The 16,629-nt window shown below is 39.0% G+C and overlaps 1 protein-coding gene and 1 long non-coding RNA gene across 3 annotated transcripts in view; one reads left to right on the forward strand and one right to left on the reverse strand.

Annotated features, from left to right (window-relative positions):
• The window catches only part of LOC105992433, a 20,410-nt gene extending 3,955 nt beyond the window's left edge, over positions 1 to 16,455 (reverse strand). Inside the window, exons 1-2 of the long non-coding RNA XR_001175407.1 lie at positions 16,367 to 16,455; positions 13,284 to 13,372 (exon numbers count right to left, since the gene is read on the reverse strand). This is a non-coding gene — a long non-coding RNA (uncharacterized LOC105992433). The remainder of the gene's footprint in view (positions 1 to 13,283; positions 13,373 to 16,366) is intronic.
• Positions 1 to 16,629, forward strand: part of Arhgef28 (Rho guanine nucleotide exchange factor (GEF) 28) — a 164,995-nt gene that overhangs the window by 39,210 nt on the left and 109,156 nt on the right. Inside the window, exon 1 of one of the 2 annotated variants that reach the window (XM_013025295.1) lies at positions 13,114 to 13,346. The exons of the other annotated variant lie outside the window; for it this stretch is intronic. Within the exon in view, the coding sequence (XP_012880749.1) occupies positions 13,262 to 13,346 (85 nt within the window). The 5' untranslated portion in view covers positions 13,114 to 13,261. Of the gene's footprint in view, positions 1 to 13,113; positions 13,347 to 16,629 lie in introns of those variants that run through there. 2 annotated transcript variants of the gene reach the window in all.

Genomic DNA, 16,629 nt, shown 5'->3' on the forward strand with positions numbered 1-16,629 from the left:
CTCTCTCTCTCTCTCTCTCTCTCTGTCTCTCTCTCTCTCTCTCTGTCTGTCTCTGTCACACACACACACACACACACACACACACACACACACACGATGTCTCATCTACAAATTGCCTCAGGAATGTTAGCTTTGAAACAAGTTTACCGAGACAAATTGCTGAAGGGAGGAGGCTAGCTGTTGAAAGTATTACATAGTAGGATTATGTTAATTTTAGGTTTTTAAAGAAAACACAACAAAAATTCTACTCCAGTCTTCAAACTGGTGAACTGGTTGGGGGAGAGAAAATTTTTGCTATGGCAACTGTACTAGCCCAACCTAAGCTGAGTAATTTGTCAATTATATCTCTGTGTGTGTGTGTGTCTGTTTGTGTGTGTGTGTGTGTGTGTGTGTGTAAGGGGGGGAGAGGAGAGGGAGGAGGAGAAATATGAGGGAGACCATGAAGGAAGAAATGTGTGACTTTCATCCAGTGATTTATGAAATGGGATGAGTTTTTCTGGTGCCAACATTGGCTTTGTTCTACATTTAAAGTTTTGGGATTAAAAAACTCCTTGCAAAGAAAATGAAAATAGATTTTACAGGAACTCTCTCAGATAGAGAATGGGCCAATAGTCAGTGAGCAGTAGCCAGATGGTAAGCCAAGCAGGGAGTGGGAAGTGGCTCTCCCAGAGGCCACTTGAAAACTCTCATTTTCATGAAGACTTGTATTTGGTCCAATCTCGGAAAAAACCCTTGATAGAAAGCATGCAGAGATACGTCTTTGCTGATTTGTATTATTCAGAATTGTGTAGTGCCAGTCCAGTGTGGCTTCATAAACTGGCTTGGTGCTGTTCCAGTAGAATTTTCTGTGTGATATCTGGGCTTTGCTGTCAGAAATTGTAGCCAACAGCCACCTGTGTCTACTGAGCATGGGATGGGTGGCCACTGTGACTGAAGAAGTGAATGATTAATTTTTTAATTGAATTATGATGGTAGGCAGAGCGGGCCAGAACCAGTTCCCTATGTGTTCTTACTGGTTGGTTGTAGGAATAATGCCTTGGGTGGGGAAATGCTAGTGATCCCAAAACCTCTGCAGTAAGTAGTAGATGGGAAAATGATCTTTATGTTGAGTTCAGGAGTGATGGCCGCACTGTCTGGGGACTGGGGTTTTGTCCTGAAGGATGTATCACAGTTGAAGGGCTGAGATCTGATACTGTTGCTGTCAAAAGTAGGATGTGGGATTCCCTCATCATCTACATAGCTAGGAAGGAAGACAGGCCAAGCATTTGGAAGTGATGGAAGAGAAGAAGTAGATGAAATGATGGGGGGCCAGTACGTTAGGGAAGAAGAAAGAAAGGGGTCCATTTGGCTCAAGTCCGCAGTTCTAAAAGTAAAAGGGCAGGGCTAAAGGTATGGCTCAAGTGTTAGAGTGACAGCTGAGCAAGCAAGCACAAGGCCCTGAGTTCAAACCATGGTACTGACAAAGAGAGAGAGAGACAGAGAGGGGGGGGGAAGGAGAGAGAGAGAGAGAGACAGACAGACAGACATAGAGACAGACAGAGACACAGACACAGAGAGACATATGATTATTTATATGGAAAGATGAAGGCTTGATGAAACTGACATGACAAAACAAGATCTATGTGAGCATGCTTTAACTTTTCTCATAGGGAAGGTAGCAGGGAGCTGGAGTGAGACATTGTGGTGGGGTGGGGGCGGGGTGGGGTCTGCTCCCTCTGCTCTCTTTGCTCAGGGAGTCTTGACACCTCAGAGCTCTGGCATGAAGCACCACTGTGTCTGCAACTGAAGAGAAATGAGTTTGGCACAGATTTTAAGCACAGCATCTTGCTAAACAAACCGTTAGGGGAAAACAAAAAATGCAGTATTTCCTAATTACAGAAGTGATAAATATTTTTGCAGTAGAAGTATTACAAATTTCAAAATAGAAAAAAAAACCCTATAATTTCTACCCAAAGGCAATTACTATTACATTTGACTATTTCTTCTTTTACTGCTTTTTTTCTCTCATAGTTGTGATCATATAAAGAATAGAATTTATGTTCTGCATTATTTAACATTATTTCCCTTAAGTAAGCTCCATTTTCAAAGTAGCTTAAAGCAATGTATGTTATTTTGCCAGAAGAAAGGGAGAGTGTAGCTTCTCCCAAGTTTGTATTAATCAGATCACCCTCCCCTTTTAATAATATGTAGTAGATTTTATCAACTGGCCTTGTCAACACATAGGAGGGCTCATATTGCAGTTATTCTCTAGGGTTTTGAATAATTTCATTGGTGGTATAGTTCACTACTTCTAGGTAATATGAAGAAATGAAAGTCTCTTGATGGGTGTTGGGATAGGCAAGATGGGCCACAGTTGGACTTGGAAGGAAAGCTGACTTGATAAAGCAAACAACAAGGAAGAGACAAATGGAAAAGAAGGAAGCAGAAAGAGAAACCAACAGCAGGACCCAAGGTTGGGATTCCTCAACCTGGGAGGCATAAACCTTCATAACCAAAGAGGAGAAAGAAAACCCAATGTGGAACATTTAGGAGGAATATTAGCAGAGGGAAACAGGTAAGAAGTGATTGGAAGATCCAAAGGAACAGTTGTTGTAAAGCTGAACATTGGGAATAGTAGCCTAAAATATGTTTTCAAGATCTCCAAGAGTGGAATCCTGGCAGAGGTCCAGGCCTTGAAGCCGAGGAGTAGCTGGCTGGAAGCAATGCAGCCAATAGAACTTGTTTGGCAAACAACCAGATAAGTAGAACTAATTAGGTTGCTTTTCCATTTCTTCTTATTTTAATGTAATAGTTTGGAAGTTAATGCTAAAGAAGGATGAATGCTTATAATACTTTTAAGTCACCTGTGTTAGCTTTGAGATGATTCCAAACAAGATCTTTAATATGGAAACCCTAGGAGCCAGGGTCTTGGCCAATGTATGTGGAAGCTGCCCCTATTTAACAGCACATACCTACCTATGTTGAAATATTAGGAACTTTACTTGAAACCTGACCAGGAAGGAGAAAGGGGAGGGAGAGAGAACCTTAACAAAGAGCTTTTAACTTTCTGAAAAGTAAGTTTTCAAACCTAAAGTTTTGGCAGATCTCCCCCCCCTCCCTTCCCTGCCCCTAAAGTTATAGACGCTTCTGTAGATTCTTTTTCTTTTTGGGTGACAACAAGGGATAAAACATAGGAAAAAAAATGAAAGAACAAAGAAATAACTGTAAACAGTACACTACCCCCCCCAAAGAAACCCCTCTTGTTTTCATATCTTGGAGTTCATTTCGATTAGCATCATTTTATATGGTCATATGTACATAGCTATTGAGCTAATGTGATCCTCTGCTAGAACTATCCTAGACATAGTCTAGTTATTACAAATGAGGGAAACCATGAAGCCTACGTTTTGTTTGGTCTGGCTTATTTCATTAATATGTTTTTTTTAATTTAAGTTAAGAGGCTAGGAATAGAGAAAAACTTCAAGAAGACAATTGAGATTGAAACGTGATTTTTATAAATTTAGACTCAGATTTTTTTCTTTTGTTCACATCAACGAAGTCTTCTTGGGGTTGTTGAGGTTTCAGAAATTGTTTGGGGAGGAAAACTGCTGACTTACTGGAATTCTGCGGTGTGCTGGGAACTCAGTGTGGTTCCTTTATCAAAAGTGTTCTTCCTTTCACATGCTACATTGGGGGAAATTTTCTTTGTGAAATGTGAAAGCTACATTGAAAATGCGATCATTGGAAGTGTTCTTATGGAAAAGAAAATGACAACTTTTATCCCATAGGTTGAAAGAAAGAAAGACTGCATGAAGAAACTAAAGCTTTGTGGGAGGCCATGAAGCTTGTCTGGTATAATTATGAATCTGATATTCTGCTTATTGTTTGCTCAAAGATGTAAGATTTAGCAAACAAACAAGCCCCCAAATCTAGGTTGGCTCATGCCTATAATCCTAGCTACTCAGGAGACTGAAATTGTAGTTTGAAGCCCTCTTATTTTATACTTTGAGTAATAATCTAATACTACTAATAATCGAGTACTACTTTGTTGTGAAAGCATCCAAGCTTTAATAGCCAGAAACTCTTAATTGGCTCCTGTATCCTTGTAATATATCCTCACTGGTGTGTGTGTGTGTGTGTATGTTTATAGTGCAATGAAGGTATTCTTTATGATTTGTCAGTGAGGATACATGGCAGTTTGATTGTTAAAATCCATAGAACTCTTTAGCACATAGCGTAAACCTGAATGTGGAAAATTTTTAAAAATGAGGTTGAATGATCTCAGTGTGGAATGAAAGAATTTGACCAATCATTAACTACATTAAAAAAGTATAAGTGAACTTATTAAGGACAGTTATTTGGAGGATGAGGTACAGACCTAAATAACTTTGAAGATGAGTGGTGTTTGTAAAGAAGAATCTTAAATAATGTTCAGAAAAACTGATCTGTGGTGAATAAAGTTTTTTTTTTCCTCACAAGAACACAGGTTCATGATTCTGACACCATTCCATAGGTATTCTGGAACCGAAGAATTAAATATGAATTAAATACTGATTGTTATGGACAGTAGAGGCTAGGGTTTTCCTTGTTTGGCTGTGAGTTAAAGATAAGCAGGAAGAGAGATAGAAGTATCCATATAGTAATATTACTGAACAAGGCCATTTTGTCTGTTGTGTAGTATGCCAGTCACTGAAGCAACAAATTGTGCTAAGGAGACTGCCCATGAGAGAATTTGCATGTGACAATTGGGCAGTCCTATGGTTCAAATCTGCCTCTCAAAGAACAGGATTTAGAGGTATTTATCCTTAGAGAAACAGATGTTCTGAAGTGTGAAGAAAGGTGACTGGATAAAGTGATATAATTAGTGGCCTGTGGTGCTTGTGTAGTCACAGTTTGTCTCGTCATAGGACACATGCCCTCAGGATACATGAGTATGACCTAAGGACAGCATTGTTTAGGACTTTGATGTCAGATGGTCACCCTTTCTATTCTTGTACAGCCCTAAAGGAAGAGTCATTGGTTCCAGCAGGTTTGAATGCTCTCCAGGTTCTTGAAAAGCAGCTTGGCAACCATTAACATTCTGACCACTATGTCAGAGGTGTTACCATCTATTGCTTAACTTCTAAAATTGATGATAAAAGTAGTGCAAAGCAGGTAGGGCAAAAGGGCTTTTTAAGATTTTCCCATGGTTTCAGTACTAGGTTAGAATTGGCCTATCAGTATGTACTAAAGCTTAATTAATATATATTCACATAGAACATTCTGAGGAATGTGTGTACATGTAGGTTAAGATATCGATGTTTTTTGGTTGCCATTTGAGAAGTCCTACAAGGAAAAGCATCCCATTTGTTCTAGGGCAAGCCCACCTTCCTTAAAGCCAGGATTATCCATCCCGGTTTATAGGAACTTTAGGTTCAGAACTATGAAAACATGGAATTGAAAGTGTAGAGTTGATATAAAATCAATTATTTGAACTTTTTGCTAATTTGACACCTCATGGTTAGATTATCTGTAAGTTAAATGTTCATTTTTAACTTATTAACTTACTTATATGTGAAGTGACTTACATGTGAAAGTATACAGACCATTAGTTTGAACTTTCAAGTTGATAAACTTTAAAATTGTAAAATTAATAAAACTCTACAAAGTGTCTAGGATATGTAAAGCAAATTATTGAAAGATTTTGGAAAACTGGAGTTGGAAAGGATCAATCAAAACCTAAAGTATAATTTTAAGATAGTGCTGTCCCTAAACCCATGAATTCCTCCTACAATGAGAAATACTTTCCTGCCTATCCCTCTGCCCTTCCTCTGTGGACACTTGTGGCCTTTACCTTGACTTCTCCTACCACCTGGGTTCCTTATATCCAGGTGTCCATAATTCATATCATCATATCATCTTGCCTTCTTCTTCTTCCACCTTCTTTCTTTCTTGGTATAATTTTCTTGGAACTTCCTTGCATATAATCCTGTTACAGTTTTGAAAATCAAACTGTTACTCTTGAGGTGAATCTATGAATGCTTTAGCGAATATGTGTAGAAAAATACAATGTAGGAAGCTTTACACCTCAAGCTTTTTTGTACTCTATATTTAATATTAATATTAAACTTAATTCAATTTCATATTTAAAATAATATTGAGACTTTCTCTTAAGTAATTTATTTTCATACTCTGATTCAAACATTACAATCACCTCCTGAAGTATAGATCTTTTTATGGTCCCATTTAATTTTTTTTTAATTGTCTTTAGTTGTACAAAGGCATTTCAGTTAAACGTGTTAGTTTATGAGTACAATGTCACCCCTTTCATTGTTCTCCCCCATCTCTCCCAACCTATGATCTTATTTCATATGTGACAAGGTTCTTACTTGGTTAGGGATACTAATGAGTGGGAGAGCTGCTTGACATATGTCTCCAAAACTCACAATTTTACTTTCTAGCATGGGATCCTTAAAAGTGTGAGTAAGACACAATTTTTACCCTTAAAGAATTTGGGGTCCAATTAGAACAGCAAGGTTGAAATCAGGAAAGCAACTCCTTTCGTAATAGCCTAAAACATTAAAATATCTAGAATTAACCAAAAACATGAAGGACCTCTGTGATGAAAACTTTAAAAACCTGAAAAAAGATATTAAAGCAGATTTAAGGAAGTGGAAAAACCTCCCATGCTCCTGGATTGGGAGGATTAACATTGTGAAAATGGTAGTACTGCCCAAAGCTCTCTACAAATTCAATGCAATACCCATCAATATGCCAACAGCATTCTTCAGTGATATAAAAGAAACAGTCCCCAAATTCATATGGAATAATAGAAGACCCCAAATAGCAGAAACAATCCTTAGCAGGAAGAACAGTGCTGGAAGACTATCAATACTGAACTTCAAACTTCAACTTAAAAACTTCAAATTACAAATCCTTAGTAATAAAAACAGCTTGGTACTGGCAAAAGAACAGGCCTGAGGACTAATGAACTAGAATCAAAGACCCAGAAATGAACCCACGGACCAATAGCCACCTAATCTTTGATAAAGATTAGCTAACAGCACAGGATGGAAGAAAGCCTCTTCAACAAATGATACTGGTAGAACTGGCAGAATACACATTCAGAAAACTGAAGTTAGATCCTTATATATTACTCTGTACCAGAATCAATTCCAAATGGATCAAAGCCTCAATGTAAGACCAGATACTCTGAAAATATTACAGGAAAGGATAGGTGAAACATTGGGGCTCCTTGACACAGGTCAAAACTTCCCAAATAAAGATCCAGAAACACAATAAGGCAAAGAAAGGCTGGATAAATAGGATTGCATTAAACTGCAGAGTGTGTGCAGGGCAAAGAACATAGCTAGCAAGATAAATAGAAAGCTCATAGAATGGGAGAAAATCTTTACTACTTAGGCATCAGGCAAGGACCACATATCTAAAATAGAGTTCAAAAAATTAACCTCCCCAAACAAATCCTCAAAGAAATAATAACCCCATTAATAAGTGGGCTAAAGACTTAAAGAGAGACTTCTCTGAAGAAGAAATAAGAATGACCAATAGACACATGAAGAAATGTTCAACATCTCTGGCCATAAAAGTAATGCAAATCAAAACAACTTTAAGATTCCACTCCATCCCAGTTAGAATGGCTATTATCAAGAAAACTAACAATAACAGATGCTAGCAGGGTTGTGGTCAATAGGGAATGCTACAACACTGTGGTTGGAATGGTTCTACCACTCTACAAAGCTGTATGGAGGTTCCTCAAAAGACTAAACATAGAACTTTCTCATGACCCAGCAATCCCATTCCTGGGCATTTACCCAAGATCACATACCAGCCCACACTAAAGCCACCAGCACAACCATGTTCATTGAACATTACTTACCAAAGTTAAGATATGGAATCAACCCAGATGCCTCTCAGTGGATGAATGGATCAAAAAATATACACAATGGAATTCTATGCCTCCATCAGAAAGAATGGCATTGCCCTATTTGTAAGGAAATGAAAAGACTTGGAAAAAATTATAGTAAGTGAAATAAGCCTGACCCAAAGAAATACAGGCTGCATGTCTAGGATATTCTTAGGAGAGGATCACAATGGCTCAATAGCTATGTGCATATGACCATATAAAATTATGCTAATTGAAATGGAAACAAGAAACTTTTGTATTTTTAAAATTATACTGTTTGCAATTTTTAAAAATTGTACTGTTAGCAATTACTTTTTTCTTTCTTTTTGCCTTTGGTTTATTCCCTGATGTCACTGTTTTTTATTTCTGTACACTTTGTATTGTATATAAGTTTATCTGATTTGGGGAAGGGAAGGGGAATCACAGAAATGGTGGGACAAAGGGTGAACCAATTCAACAGTGGTACTCACTAGTCACTATTTTGGAAATGAATATTACAACTTTGGAGGGAGAGGGGTCAGGAGGGGAAAAAGTGGGAGAAAATGAGGGAGGGGGTAAGATTGTTCAAAAAGAAATGTATACATTATCTGACTTATGTAATTGTAACCCCTCTGTACATCACCTGTACAATAAAATGTAAATAAAGGAATTTGGGGAAATTGAGGTAAATCAAGTTCAGAGAGACAAATGGTGCATGTTTTCTCTCATATGTAGAAGCTAGATCTAAAATACAACTGGACATGACAGAACTCTAGGCATTCATATTCAGTGAGACCAAAGGAGGGTACTTAGGGCAAAATCACAAAGGTGCAGCACCTCTGATCATATACAATAATATTTATCAAAATGAAACCAGGAAATGGAAACTAGAGTTTTTTTAAATTTTATTTTTGTCTTGTTTGTTCATTTATCTGTCTTTGGGAGGGTAAGAGAGGGCACGGAAATGGGGACAAAGGGTGATCCAATGTAGCAGTGATACTAGACACTATGGTGAAAATGAACTATATAACTTGTAGGTGGATAAGGGAAGGAAAAACTGGGAGAGAGTGAGGGAAGGGGTGGTGTTGTCCAAACAGAAATGTGCTTATTGCTTGACTTAAGCTGTAACCCCTTTATATCTGGATATCACCTTTATAGTAACAATAAAAAATATTTAATGAAAGCATTTGGGTTCCCATAATGGGATAAAAATATTCCAGGAATATCATACCTCAAATCTAAATCTCAATATTCCTTTGAAGAGAAAGGCAAGTGACATGTAGAAGATGGAGGGAAGCATTCTCTATGTGCTTTGCAGAAAGATGAAACTTCAAGACAGAGGGTCTATTCTGAATAATAATAACCTTATGAAGGTGATTTTCTTAACTAAAGCATTTTCTAATTAAAGGAGGCACAGTAAGATAAAGTATCTGCTGGAGAGTCATTCATTTTCTTATACTGGAATGGTTGTGTGCTAATGGGTGGCAAGGTGGCCTGGAGAGTTGTCATTAAGTTCTGTCAACTGTAATTGCAATCAGCCAGTGAGACAAAGCAAAGAAATGTATCCATTGAATATTAATGAGATGTAAATCGCATCCTGAATTTATGTAAATGTAATTATATTGATGAAATAGAAAATTTATTCTCAATTACTTTGGAAACAATTAGGATAAAGTCTGCTAGTGAGCAAGAAAATGAGATAGGCTGCACAAATACTTTCTACTTCACTTTAGCTGTTAACGGTGCATGGCTGGTCATACTATCATTCCATTCTTTTAAAATATTGGTTAATAGTAAAGCAAGTGAGGACATTGGGATGCTCTTGACATCAGAGATATTTTCATATGCATTGGTTGAATAGTTTTATTGTTGGAAGAATTTTATTATCAATAATTGTTATTTAAGGGGTGAACAAAGACTGTGTTTTGGGGCAATTAGGTGAACATGAGTCAGTCTGACATCTCAACTAACAAATGCTTTTTAACAAGTTTTTTCATTTCTCTCTGTTCTGATCTATCATTATTGGTAAAGGGAGGAGCCGCTTGCTATGGTAACTTGTTTACTGGGTTTATCTTTTTCCTGGGTTAGTGACTTTAAATCTTCATGGAGTGTCAGAATTGCCCGCAGTGGGGTGGTGTTCATTGTTAGTGCCTGGACCACCCTCAGAGATCTTGCTTCATCAGGCTCAGTGCAGGAATGTGGTTATTTGCATTTTATTGAACATTCTTCCTGGGATGCTGTCTGAGAAATTCTACCCCACACTCTTCTGTCTTCACCATCAGAGTCTCTGATGTGACTTTGTCACATTTCTCATTAGTTTCTCATTAGTGTGTTCTACCTGAAATTCTCATAGTGTATGTTCTACTTGTAATGATAATTAAGACTATGTCTCCTTCTTAGTGTGGCATCCTTTAGGCTATTAGTGAAACAAGAACTTTTGAAAATCACTCCTACCAATTCAGGATGAGGACTGGGTTCTGTCTAAGTGCCTTGGAACATTTGCATCTCTAAGGATTCTTGGGCAGTAGAGCTGTAGAAAGATAACAATATCCTGTTCCAGCATCTTAATTGGAGTTGTCTATCTGTGAGGGTAGATCCCTTTCTTTGGTCTGTAGATAGTTGAGAAGCAGCCATGGTGCTGTGGACCAGGGCATAGCCCAGTGCCTGAGCTTCAGAGGGCAAAGGGTAGCTTTATGTTTTTGTTTTTTACTCATAGATACTGTGATTTTAAAAATCTAGGTATTATAATGATAAAACTGTAAGCTTTTTTTTTTAACATTTTGAGAGAGTTAATACGGCTTTTTGTTGTTGTTAGATGTGTGTTTGTAATCAGCAGATAGTAAAACTGCAACTGTTCTCACATCAAGGTTCTTATTCTACAGATGGTCACAACTAGTGTGAATTACTCATCCTTCAGCAAATGTCCGCAGTTTCTCAGGCAATATACTAGTTTTCAAATATACTGAATGTAAAAACTCACAAGAGCTGGACGCTGGTGATTCAAGCCAGTAATCCTAGCTACTCAGGAAGCTGAGATCTGAGGATCATGGCTTGAAGCCAGCCTAGGCTGGAAAGTCTGTGAGATTTGTATCTCCAATAGCCGAAGTGGAGCTGTGTCTCAAGTGGTAGAATGCACAAAATCTCAGGGACAGTACCCAAGGCCTGAGTTCAAGCCCTAGAACTGGCGCGCGCGCGCGCACACACACACACACACACACACGCACGCACGCATGCACACACGCACGCATGCACACACACACGCACACACACCTTATAAGATTTGTTTTTGATCAGTTGTGGGGCTTGAACCTGTCCTTGAGCCTCTTTGGTCTCAAGGCTAGTACTCTACCACTTAAGCTACAACACCACTTCCAGTTTTTGAGTGGTTAACTGGAAAAAGAGTTATGGGGACTTTTCTGCCTGGGCTGGCCTCAAACTACAATTTGGAGCTGGGCATTGGTGGCTCACATCTATAATCCTAGCTACTCAAGAGGCTGAATTCTGAAGATCATGGTTCAAAGCCAGTGCAGGCAGGAAAATCTGTAAGACTCTTATCTCCAATTAATTACCATAAAGCTGGACGTGGTACTGTGGGTTAAAGTAGCGTAGCACTAGATGTGAGCACAAAAGCTCAGGGATGGTGCCCAGACCCTGAGTTCAAGGACTGGCACCTGTTCTCACCTGCGTGCATGCGCGTGTGAGCACCCCCCCACACACACACAAAGAGAAATATGGATTAAAATTCTTTTACCTGATATGAAGTTGAGAATAATTTATCTTTATACTTGTACCCAGTGGATTAAGGAAATTTGTAATTAGTCTTTAAATATAAGGTCATTAGGTATAAAGCTTTTGTTTTCATTTAATATATTCATTTAATACATTCTAGATGTAGTTTGTTCTTGTATCATTATGTAACCATATAAAATCACAATCATGATTTACGTAAATTTGATTTGAATTCAAGTGATCTCTCCCTTTCTCCCCTTCTGCCTGTATGCCTTATATGCCCCTACCCAATCAGACAGAATCAGCTACCACAGAGAAGGCTGTGTAGCTATTTCTTGCATTGCCTGGCATAATAGTGCCAACAATTTGAGAAATAATTGAAGTAAAGAGATGAATGTTAATGAAGATACACACTGTCAATTTCCAAATCTGAGGGGTTGAATAGATGCTTATATTGTTTGCGATGTTCTTCTGTTTATATGTGCATCACACAGCCTCAGGAAACAAAACACATCACATCTTGCTATATATCTTTCTGCTACTGAAAGAAATATTTTAAAGAGGTCTTTGTACGATATACTTTTATTTTTCCTATGCAGACTTTGGCTGCTGAGCTTGATTTTATTTGGGTCACATGCATCTGTGCCTGTACAAGTGGAGAAGTGAGACTGATTTATGGGGAGGCAGTGCTGAGCTTCTACTGAATGCTAATCACTGAGCACATGTTCAGGGAGGCTGCAAGAACTGTTGGTTTGTGCCAGTTTTAGTCACTAGCTCTATTGGGATGGACTGAAAGTTGAGATTAAAGCTATAAAACTGTCCAAATCCTTATAATTGACAGCCAAACTTGATGACAATTCAGGAGATGGCCCCAATCATGCTTAAAACAACAGTAGAGGGCTGCACAGATTTAACGAGATGAATAGAATTCTCTTATCAAAGCATCCAACCACTTTAGGATTAAAAGGACCCAGGAGACTAGATTGTTAACTGTAACGTCAAAGCTGTTTCGGTTTTTCCATCTGAAAAGCTTCCCAAGCTGTTGATAGTGTGAACCACTAAAGTGCTGTGGAAAGAGTTCCCTGCTTCTCCCCTTTGCTCCCCAACCCCTTGCTGCCGACCAAGTCTGCTGGCTCTTGTTTGCCTGTGGACCAAGTTTTCTGGCTGTCTGCACATGCAAACCTCAGTCTTTATCTCACACTAGGTGAGGTGGCTTTTCTGAGAAATGATGCTTTAGATCCCTAGCCAAACAAACGCCGGTGTTGGAAGGGTTTTCTTCAATCACAGGCAGCTCTCCTTTCAGTTCCCAACTACCTAACCTTCTTCATTTCCATTTCGAGCAACAGGGAGAGGGGAGTTAATGATTCATTTGCTCCCCATGACCTTTTGAATAACTGGACTGCGATGCATCAGTAAGCCCCCAGCTTCCCCCCAGCTCTCCCCCTTTTTCCTTCCCTAGTTTGGCTTTAATATTTACAGCCTCCTTGTTGGTCTACATGCCTGAACGCCCGAAGGAAGCAAAACACTGCCTCTCCCTCCCTGTGTTTAGGAGCTATTTTATCCAGCCTCATTCCTTCCTTTGACATCACTGGGGAGGCTTGCCTCCTGGCGGGCCACGAGTTCTTCCTGAGTCTCCTCTGCTTAATCTGAGCATTTCACCCAAACAAAACAATGGATTCTGACTCCGACTCACCTTTTAACTACTCGTGGCCTTCCTTTCCCAAAATGAAGATTCGGCGCAGGGCATCCAAGCAAGGTAGAGCACTATGCTTTTTGTTTTCCCTGCAGAGCCAAACAGGACAGCTTCTTTTTCTTACCTTTCCTTCTTTCTTTGTTAGCCTGGCTTTCAATGAAGTTCCTGTTTTTACATGTCTTTATAAAATGCTCCCAGTAAAGATACTTTATTTATGGATTCTAGAGGTAAATCGACTCCATGTTTCTTTCACTTTAAAATCTACCTTTGTGTTATTAGGTGCCATTCTCTCTCTCACTTTTTTTTCCCCCCCCTTTTTTTAAAGAAGTTGGGTGGCATTTGGGGGGGGAGTTTAGCAGAAGGTAAATTTTTGGATTCATTTAATCAGAGTTACCTTGACAATAAAGAATGCTGTTGATTTCAACATACCTACAGGCTGGAAAACTACTCATTTGTTTGATGCTTTTCTTTTCTTTCTTTACTCTTCAAGCATGTGTTTATTGAAAAAAAATGGACCTAAGAAATACTATTTTGTTGATTTTGTAGCTGTTATAAAGAAAGATTTTGAACAAAAAGTTTCAATAAGAAAACTTACGTATCACCAGGGGATATAGTCAGATAAAGTTTACTAAAAATTAATAGCTAAATAAGCAAAATCATTTGCAGCCAAAGAAAGAAGGGGTGTTTATGTGTAGCATGATTAATCATAGAAATGGGTTTCATGGCTCGTTCCTTCTTACTTGCTGGGCTCTTGTGTAGGTATGAGTTTTGGGAACCATGGGGCAGGTCCGTGTTCTGGTAGAGTAGAAGTGCTCAGAGAAGCTACTGCTTCATCTTTGGATGAACATAGCAGGTGGTTGAGCACATAGCAGCAGGTGGCAGTTGCTCCATTTTGAGGTTGTAAGGAAACAAGGAAGGTGGTCCCAAACCCTTCACATCAGGTCTTATGTGGGGACTTGTATAATGACTTACTTTTAATGCAAGGAGAAAGTTTTTGTGCACTTTCTAGAAGAAGAGTGGTTTCTGAAAGTGGCTTATCTCTATAGCATTGGTGGGGGCGGGGGCTAACCTATTCTACAGAGCAGAGGAACTTACTCTGTATGGTTCCCAGAGGAGAAGCAATGCTAGCATGACTGCCACATGATTGCTTAGCTTCAAGGATCTTCATTCTGAACTAAAATACAGGTGTTTGCTTGCTTGCTTTGGCAGGGATCAAGGCTAATTCCAGGAATGAGTTGGTAGTCCAAGGGTAGTAGGAAATCTCTACTGAAACCATGCTTCTCCTCCACCATCCTTGAAATGTCATTACTAGGGACTTCATAGTTTGTATTTAACATGGTGTTTCCTTATTACCATGTTTAAAAATTAACATTTTATACTTGAGAAAAAAGTTCTTTCTCTTTTTATAGGATTTTAATAATTGTATAGATATTGTAAGGAAGGAGGAAAAAAATCAAAGAAGCCCATATATCTTTAGGAGATACAGTCATATATTAAAGAGACATGATATATACAAGTTACCATTAAGTGGTTCTGGGAAAAATACATATAAGAAAGCAGAATTGTGCACTGATTAGAGTTACCTTGGATTCTAAAAGAAAGCTGAGTGAAATGTTAATAAGAGGCCAATCTGGGTAGAAGGTACGCAGTGTTCTTTGTGATGTTCTTTTAAATTTTTTTCCAGCTTTCCTGTAAATCTACAGTTATTCCCAAATAGAAAAAAAAATTCAAGTTAACTCCTGGGAGAGGAGATGCATTAGTCCTGAACACTTCTGAGCACATATTGCTAGTTGGACATCGAGAAGTGTTGGAGGAGTAAATCATTCTGTGACATTGCCACGCCTCTGAGCTGATTCTCACTTACTTACATTTGGGCAGTAATTGGCTTTACCTTTACATTTAGGAGAGTAGTCTGCTTTATGTTTGTATTTATGTTGTCCAGTCAACTTACTTAGGTGCCTATGTTGTTGGGAGTCCAGGCAGTCTAAGAACCTGGATGGAGGGAGGGAGGATCACTTATTAGAAGGCGAGCAGGCATTTTGAGAGTCCAGTGGAGAGGTAGGCAACACATTAATCACACTCTTGCTTTAAATCCAAACTTGGACCACAGCCAGTGTGAGCTCCAGCAGAAAGTCATCACATAGCTATGTATAAATTAAACCTGATTCAAGTGAAAGCAAGTACCTGGGACAAAGAAATGCTTAACTCTTTGTGGCTAATAAGCAAAGGAGGACTGAAATTAAGTTGGTAGCAGGGACTAAAGGATTGTTAGACCATGCTCCATTAAATGGTGGCAACCCAGTTGTGAAGACAGGGATAAGCAGTGAGTGCTGGACAGGGTCCCAGAATCTGAAACCTTCAGAGTCAAAAGGGCAGCAGAAATGACCTGGCTCAACCACCTTCACCTCCAGGTGAAGACAACAGGGCTGTAAGAGGTGAAGCGAGGAAATTATTCACATGCTTAACAAATATTTCTAGAGTGTCACCTTCTGTCCAGAGGGTAGGGGAAATAATGACCCTGACAGATGTGCCCTGATGAAAGGATCTTACATCTCCCTGAACCCCGACATACCACCTCCATCAGGTAGAAAAAACACCAAGAGACTTGAGTATACAACCTAGTGGGCATTTTTTGAAGAATTATATGGTTTTATTGCTTAGAGAATGGTACCCAAGTTGTCATCAGTTTTCAAAAGCTAGGTGGGCTTGAATTTCTCTCTGATTCTTTCCTTCCTTCTAATGATCATGAACATCATTCTAAGCTATAGGTTCCAAACACCTGAGAAATCTTGAAGGAGAAGTTGAAGGGTTGGGATTTCTAGTTTTACAGCAGACCTGTCTTGTTTTTGGTCAGAAATAACCTCTTCTATTTTGTATTAATAGTTCCTTCTCTGGACCCTCCTTGTTAGAATGCTTTAGTGCTCTTGCCTGGCTTTTTTTCCCCCCACAGTTCCTTAATATGTACCCAGTTTCAGCACATTACTGGCAGATTTAGAGAATGAGGTTAGAGTGGGTTTGGTAATGAAAGGAAAGCCTTCCAGATCATATTTAAACTCAAAATGATGTAGCATGTGCTGTCTTACCTTCATGCTGTCAGGAAGGCGAGAGGATGTCATTGGAAGTACTTCCTCTGGGAGTGATCAGCACATCATGTCCTTGAAACCAAGTTGGCAGTGAGACCTGGGGGCAGGGGAGAGGCCATCTCAGGAGTTGTCCTTTGTCATTACCTGGGCAGCACTGGATAGGCCATTCTGGGCGCTCAGTGGTTAATGATTGGAGTCTCCAGAATCCACTATCGTTCCGCTTTAAGGCTGCTAGGAATGCCTGGATTTTTGTTTCATTGCTT

The sequence above is a fragment of the Dipodomys ordii genome, unplaced genomic scaffold, assembly GCF_000151885.1.
Source record: "Dipodomys ordii isolate 6190 unplaced genomic scaffold, Dord_2.0 Scaffold83, whole genome shotgun sequence".
Taxonomy (NCBI): Eukaryota; Metazoa; Chordata; class Mammalia; order Rodentia; family Heteromyidae; genus Dipodomys; species Dipodomys ordii.